The sequence below is a fragment of the Atta colombica genome, unplaced genomic scaffold, assembly GCF_001594045.1.
Source record: "Atta colombica isolate Treedump-2 unplaced genomic scaffold, Acol1.0 scaffold78, whole genome shotgun sequence".
Taxonomy (NCBI): domain Eukaryota; kingdom Metazoa; phylum Arthropoda; class Insecta; order Hymenoptera; family Formicidae; genus Atta; species Atta colombica.
The window spans coordinates 331,351-338,917 of record NW_017259570.1 but is presented as its reverse complement, the minus strand read 5'-3'; the positions used below and the strand labels follow the sequence as shown (position 1 = coordinate 338,917).

Genomic DNA, 7,567 nt, shown 5'->3' with positions numbered 1-7,567 from the left:
TATATATATAATATATATATAATTTAAATGTATTCTGAGGTCAGATTATACTTGTACGTATAATTATAAATATATTTGCGCAACTTCTTTAAACGTTCTACAATATAACAATGATTACAATAAGATAATGATAACGACGATCACAGAGAGATGGTCTTTTGTCGTTAGAAGTACAACATTCATTTGTTTCGATGTTTTATCGATATTATACTCAGGAAATCACTTTCTCATAATAAGTACAATAGACGTAAGACATGAAGTTTCACCTATTGATATTATTTGTAATCTTCGTGAAGTGTAACTTTCTTCTCGCCTCGAGCCTCGCTACGGCCTGCAATCTCTTTCTTTCGATCTCTTCCGCAGTACATTGTGTTATGGGTTGTGAACCAGGTTTATTCGCCGTTTCCCGTGTATCGTTATTCATATTACCGGTAGAATGATGCTTAATGAAATGATTACCATCGCTTTTTACCGCGCACCTGTTAACATCGGACCCACGCATTCGATTCACGCTATGCATTAACGAAATTGCCTTATTCTCAGCCTTACAATCATCTGTAACAATCGGTTTTGTACTTACGGAAGCACGCGAGTCTTTAGCACTTGTGTCCCGATTAACAGGTTGTTCTGACAAGCTCTTAGTTTTAAAGAATTTTCTATTCTGTAAATAGTTAGCGTTAGACGTTTCAGACTTTGTCATAGGTTTAAATGAGTCAGCGGATTTAACTTCCGACTTTAACGGCGCATTAGTCAAATGCTTATAATTGGCTTGGACTTTCGTGCTATCGTTTTTATGAGTTGAGGATATAGATTTCGGAAGTAATTTCTCTTCTTCAACGCACGACGCTAACCAATCGTCAAAAGAATCGTTATGAAAATCATATAAGTCTACCGTATTACTTTTTGACAGTTTTTTGTTATCACATGATTTTCTGGCAAAGGAACGTATTGTATTATTATTATTTAGACATAGTTTATACGTATCTTTACTGTTCTGCACTGTAGAGTGTATACTAGAGTTTGCATCTCGTTTCAATGAAAACTTTGAATATGTTTTTAATGAACTATTGTCCCATAAGCGAACACTTCTTAATTGATTTTTACAATTCTCACTGGAACTAGACTGTACAGATGTCTTATTAAATACATCATTTTTGCATGAATCTTCTTTTTTGATCTGCAATTGAGTAGAATTCCCTCTTTCCAAATTGAATTTCTTCTCTATCTCTTGAGTGCACCTGATTATATCGTCATCTACAGAATCATCAAATAAATCGTCATAAGTTCCGCTAATTTCCTTTTTATTGGTGTTGCTATGATCATTTGTTTCTTCGACACTATCGTTTCTCTTTTCGTTATCGTTACTGTGTTTTTCGACACTATTCTGCTTGTCATCTTGAACTTTTGACATTTCTTCCTTGTCGCTTATGTTCGTTAACGTTGGCACCTCTTTTTTTTCGACACAATCATTCGAGTGATTATTGTCGTTTTGTTTTATAACTCTCATTCTTTCGTTCAATGCCTGTAGCTCAGCTGCAAATTGTCCAATGTTTTCTATGTTTTCCATCTTGATAGTTTTTCTCTTGAGTGGTTTATACAACAAAGGCGAGTTCGAAATCCTCTTCCTTTGCAGCAACTTAGTACCCTTTGGAGTTTCACAGTGGACATTCTGTTTCTTACTGCTGTTCTCAGGAGTCCTGCTCATAGAACTTTGCCAATCCCATGCAACCTCATTACCACCTTCCTGAGTGAATGTAGGTAAGATCGGGCTTGGAGAATAATCAAAATCCGGAGAGGCTTCTTTATCCGCTTTTGTGTTTCGTTTCTTCATGACTGGCGTGCTGTGACCAGAGGTTGATTGTTCTTGGCAACTTTGAGGAGAGTCAATCTTCTTATCATTCTTCTTGTTTACCTTGTCACTCGTCGTCATTGCTACATTATCTATACCTATGCGTAAGGCATACACTCTTATTATAAAACTTATTACCTTAATAGCAATAAAAAGAAGATAATTAAAATAATTAAACGGAATTAACTATAACTACCTCTTTTCGCACTTGAATGTGATTTTTTGCCATTTCCAAAGTTTGCACATCTCATCATTTCACAGTTCGTTTATAATTTTTAAATTCTCTATAATTCTGTATCTTTTTACGGTAATAAAATTTCCAATATTGAACGGTCAATTCTAACCTAAATCATAGACCGGCAAAAATTAAGGAGTGCTCAAACTAAAAAGTTTCTTAATAGATCTTGATAAGCATCAATTCGATAATAATTCGAATTTACTCGAAGAAGCATTCATTGAGCATTTTCAAAATAAAAATCAACATAAACCAATATAAACCAATATAAACAATCACAAATGCTAAGTTTGTTTGTTGAACGAGTCTTAACTAATGTAAAGAATAAACACAATCATGTTTTAAAGGGAAGAAGGTTCACTACGCCTCTGTGTACAAAACGTGCATCTATAGGATCTCAAATCTATTTTGTGACGCTGTCGATAAATCGTAACGTTTCTCTTTCTCTCTTTATAACTAGAGAGCTCACAAGAGGAAAGAGTGGCAAATTGCATCACGTGATGTTCAATCACGTGACCAGTTTTTTCCAATCTCTTCCATGCTTATGGAGCTTTGATGTCCAATCAAAATAGACGGGTCACGTGATGCAATTTTCCACTCTCCTTGTATGAAGCCATCGAGATACTATTAAAGACCGTCAATCCTGGGGTGCGTTCAGAAAATCTGGGTATTGGTAAGTATTGGTTGAGGTAAATTCTGGATGCACCCCAGAGTAATCCAGACGAAGAAGTTTCTGAACGCCTTGGGTGATGCAATTGGGTGACTGATAAAGATTGAGAAAAGGCATGAAAGTAAGTTAATTGCTATTACAATCACGAAAAAGAGATCGTATTTATTCTAGAAATCAATTGTATATTGAACGTAGTGCCCTAAAAACCTTTCAATAATTACGTAACTTAATCTTACTTTCATCAGGCACATGATTTTATAATATGAAATGCGCATTGCGCATGCGGGGCAACTTTTACCCAACTGAAAAGTAAGTTGACGATAGAGTGATCTTAGAGTGATCTAAATCGTTTCTGAACGCTTTGGGTTCCTAATAAATTATAAGTTGAAGTGTCTGAACATCCGAGGCGCATACTAAAGCATTCCAGAGTTACCTAGGCATAATTTCTGAACGCATCCCTGGGCAAATTTTTGGCAGTACAAAAAGGGCTCGGAGATAATTGAAGAACGTTGACATCATCAATAATTGATATAAATTTGCTATTATCAACATAAATATTTGGCTTATGCATTATTGAATTCATGATTTTTTATTATATAAATTTTCTATAAATAAATGTGCATACTTGTAAAGTTATAATACCCTATATATTGCAGAAAAATTATAATTTTTTTCTCTGCAGAGAATCATCTCTGTTGATAATCAAACTTTGACGATAACATTGAAATTATAGAGATTTAAAGAAAAATCGAGTACTATTGAGTTCTAAATGCATAAATACGTCTACTAAACTAATAAATCATAAAATTAATTTAATCAATATTATCAGTTTTTAATTCTTAATCATTTCAATATTCTCAAGGACGCGAATTCCCGTAAAGATATCGATCTTTAATAATATAGTTTATGGTGAGGCTCTCTAGTCGGCACGCTTCTATCTTGGGGATCGAGTCTGTATCTTTAAATTTGATCGCTTTTGTAATTTTTATCTTGTTTGAAGATATAGAATCGACCTCAAGGTGAAAATTACAAAAGCGAGCAAATTTACTATGTGTTGACCAATGAAATAATTAGTATTCTAGTAAATTCGCTCATTTTTATAATTTTCATCTCATTTCAAGATACAGAATCGATCCCCTGAGAATTTAGTACCGACACGAACTACATCTATTTTCGATCATACGATTTTATCGACAGAAAATGTAACTAGTCAGGTAGTTCCCAAACTGAAAGTGGATGTATTGGAGGTAGTGTATGTACGGATAATTTCGACAGTAATAGGAATGAAGGCTGGCATGGCCTCTCTCAGGTTTCTCTCTGCTAGCACTCATGTGATGTATGATATGTGATCGTACAGATGTGTTACCCGCCGGAAATATCCGTAGCTACCTTACGTAGTTCAATGTACAGATTTTGTACACATAGAGGCGCCAGTAACGGATTCCATCTGATTCTGTTCAACGCGGGCAGTTTACTGCGTCTGTTCCCACGTCATCGTGATCATGTGTGTACATTAAACGTCCGTGTTGATCCGCGTAAGCGACGCGAGTGGACTCGAGGGTAACAATTAGAAAACAATGGAGGTGACGAGCTCAAGTGAGTTTAGATAGTACAGGTGATACTAATCGTTGAACTTTGTGTAATTTAATATGATCTTGATTAGACTTTCAGGATGTGCTGAGTGAATTGGATAGCATCATAAAAGACGCTACATTTCTTAGTATTGACGGCGAGTTCACCGGTCTTATTGTTGGTCCAGATGGAGGCCAATTTGATACGCCGGCTCAGTATTATTCCAAGATCCGAGCGGGATCGATGAACTTTCTGCTGATGCAGTTTGGTCTATCCGTCTTCACATACCACTCAGATACGCACAAGTGAGATATTAATTCTGTCTTATGCCATATTTGTACCATTAACTTTAATCTTGATTTAATTTATTCTATCCTTTTCTAATTCTTAGAACTAGAAGATAGAAAGAAAATTAAACTAAGATTAAAATTAATCTACATTAGTAGAAATGGACATTACTAATTTAATTGAACAAGCATTTTCGAAAGTAGTGAAATTACATAAATGGAAAAAATGATAGGGCTTGTCTGTTCCAGATATTCACAGCGTTCTTATAACTTCTATGTGTTTCCTAAACCGATAAATCGCCAGGTTACAGACACTAGATTCATGTGCCAGTCGTCGTCTTTAATATTTCTGGCAAATAAAGATTTTGACTTCAATAAGCTATTCAAGCATGGCATACCTTATCTCACTGCCAGTGACGAGGAGAAACTTGTCAAACGCTTGGAGGAGAAACGGAAAATGAAAGAGGAGAGCTACATAATTCCAATAACGGATACTGATAAACCTCAAATAGAAGAAATATGGTAAATCTGCATCTTTTTGGTTTACCACTTTCTTTAATTTAGCAAGATAAAGTTACGAGAAAAGCTCAAAGAGACTTGAGAGGTGTCTAAAAATTTTGACTGTATATCAGAAAATCTATAGTGTATATAAATTTCAGTTCTAGAATAGAGAATTTTCTTGCCTCAGATGCAAAAGAGTTGACGATAGACCACTGTAATGGTTTTATGAGAAGACTGGTATATCAGGAGGCACGGATCAGATGGCCTAACAAAGTAATAATTGAAAACAAAATGGAGAATGGCTGGCAATGTCTTTTGGTGCGAAGGGCAGGTACCAAAGAGGAAGAGGAAGAAAGGGAAAATCAGAAGCAAGAAAAGGAAAAACTAGAAGTTAAACAAGCTGTAGGACTCAGCAATCTGCTGAAAAAAATTGTAGAATCTGTAAGTAAAGTTTTTAATTGTACATTAATACTTTAATGGGCAAATATAGTGAAACTCACAATGAGTTTGTCATCATTTTTTTTAAATTTAGACTTTTTATAAGCAACATTTTTTAATATTTTTTTTAATAAAGAGACAAAATATTGCTTCATTTATATAATTTTTTGGTTTATGTATAATTATTTTTCATTTTCTTATTTCAGGAAAAAATAATAGTAGGTCATAACATGCTGTTAGATCTGTGTCATATTGTACATCAATTTTTTACATCTTTGCCAAAGGACTATTTAGAATTCAAGACCTTGCTTCATGGTTTGTTCCCTAAGTAAGGCGCAAATATTTAATTCATTGTTTCATTTTAAATATAATTATTTTATATCTTTTTATTCAAAACTTTTTAATTCTTTAATGAATCTCTCTAAAAATGATCATATATGGGATGAAGTTTAGAATCAAATCCGGAACCTGCTATATGAATATTTATGTTTATAAAATTAGAATTTTCTTTGAATATTACTTGCTTGAAAATATTTAGAAATTAAAATTGTTGTAAAAATTTATCTCTTTTTTTTAATCTAAGTTTGTTAGATACAAAAGTCATCTGTCAATCACAACATTTTAAAGAACTTGTGGGGTCGTCGAACTTGAACTTATTAATAGACACTGTGAGCAAGCCTCCTTTTTCCATTCCCGATATCGAGAATGTAGAAGGACGAAGTTATTCGATGTCAAAAGAAAAATATCATGAGGCAGGATATGATGCGTACATCACTGGTTTATGCTTTATTGCATTATCCAATTATCTTGGTCAGTAACAATATATCAGGTACAAATATAATGATAGATAGTATTATTGTCGATATTGTTATTCATTTTGAAAATAATTATAATAAAAATATATATTTTGATAGAGTAAATGTTTCTTCGATATTTTTTATGTTGATTAATTATGTACATTGATGGATAAATTAAATTCATGATTAATTATTTTATAATTTTTGCCAATAAGTACATATTGGATTGTTGCTTATTTCAGGCAAATTACAACACATTGAAAATGCAACGGTATTAGCGAATTCACCGTTACTTTATCCTTTTCTTAACAAGTAAGTATATTTTATATCAATAAAAAATAATATTTTACATTCTTATAAAATTTATATTTTTTACCTTTTTATTTTATTTATATATAATTATAATTATTTTATTATTGTAGTCATTTTTTTTGTGTAGAATTCCTGTACCAAGACTGAAAGACTTTCCATATATAAATTTGGTAGGAAAAGATCGTAAGTATATTTAGTGTCACTGAAAAATTCCAATGATATTACAATATCATTGGAAAGCATTACTTTCATTTAATGATATATCTTTTTTTAGCAAATCCTAGCAGAGAACACGTGTTTCACCTTACATTCCCCAAAGAGTGGAAACACATGGATATCATTCAACTCTTTATTCCATTTGGCAAGTATAATATTATAATACATCTAAAGTACAAAACGATAACTTTCTTTTTTTGTACAAACATGAATTGACTAATGTAGATTCTATATAGATTACATAGAAGATATGCATGAAGAATATAATTCTTCCTCTTTTTGTTTACAGGAGGCGGATACATTTCATGGTTATCGGACACATCCGCATACGTAGGCTTATATCGTCGTGATCAGGCCGGTATCGCGTTGACAAGTTTATCAAAGGAAACTGTATACAAAATACAGACATATACAGAACATCAAGCCACCTTGCAAGCCAGTGCCTCTCCTGAGGATCGCAAACGAAAATTATCACCATCAAAGTAAGTTATTGTAGATTTTATTATAATATTTAGCGTAATTCAATTTACAGATGCTTCCGCAAATGTTAAAGTTAACTCTCAGATCTTATACTTATAAATTTTTTATACGTTTTTTAAATATTTCCTATCCATTATACATCCAGGTAATTTTATTAATCGAAATTTATACTCTTGGATGATTCTTACTTCTGAACTAATAAAGCTAACT

At 32.9% G+C, this 7,567-nt stretch overlaps 2 protein-coding genes across 3 annotated transcripts in view; one reads left to right on the top strand and one right to left on the bottom strand.

Annotated features, from left to right (window-relative positions):
• Nucleotides 1-262: 262 nt before the first annotated feature.
• On the bottom strand, nt 263-2,211 carry LOC108692631 (dual specificity protein kinase splB-like). Of its 2 annotated transcripts, XM_018200976.1 has the most exons (3): nt 2,046-2,211; nt 581-1,947; nt 383-479 (listed from the first exon to the last, which is right to left on the bottom strand). In XM_018200976.1, the coding sequence occupies exons 1-3, from the start codon at nt 2,101-2,103 to the stop codon at nt 456-458; spliced, it is 1,449 nt and encodes a 482-aa protein (XP_018056465.1). In that variant the 5' UTR covers nt 2,104-2,211; the 3' UTR covers nt 383-455. The 2 variants fall into 2 exon arrangements, with proteins under 2 accessions (XP_018056464.1, XP_018056465.1); XM_018200975.1 differs by having other exon boundaries at nt 263-1,947.
• Nucleotides 2,212-4,254: 2,043 nt separating this feature from the next.
• The window catches only part of LOC108692596 (poly(A)-specific ribonuclease PARN-like), a 6,023-nt gene continuing 2,710 nt past the window's right edge, over nt 4,255-7,567 (top strand). The window contains exons 1-10 of the mRNA XM_018200918.1: nt 4,255-4,350; nt 4,418-4,631; nt 4,863-5,135; nt 5,273-5,555; nt 5,759-5,880; nt 6,136-6,362; nt 6,592-6,661; nt 6,789-6,844; nt 6,936-7,022; nt 7,167-7,359. Of these exons, the coding sequence (XP_018056407.1) occupies nt 4,332-4,350; nt 4,418-4,631; nt 4,863-5,135; nt 5,273-5,555; nt 5,759-5,880; nt 6,136-6,362; nt 6,592-6,661; nt 6,789-6,844; nt 6,936-7,022; nt 7,167-7,359 (1,544 nt within the window). The 5' untranslated portion in view covers nt 4,255-4,331. The remainder of the gene's footprint in view (nt 4,351-4,417; nt 4,632-4,862; nt 5,136-5,272; nt 5,556-5,758; nt 5,881-6,135; nt 6,363-6,591; nt 6,662-6,788; nt 6,845-6,935; nt 7,023-7,166; nt 7,360-7,567) is intronic.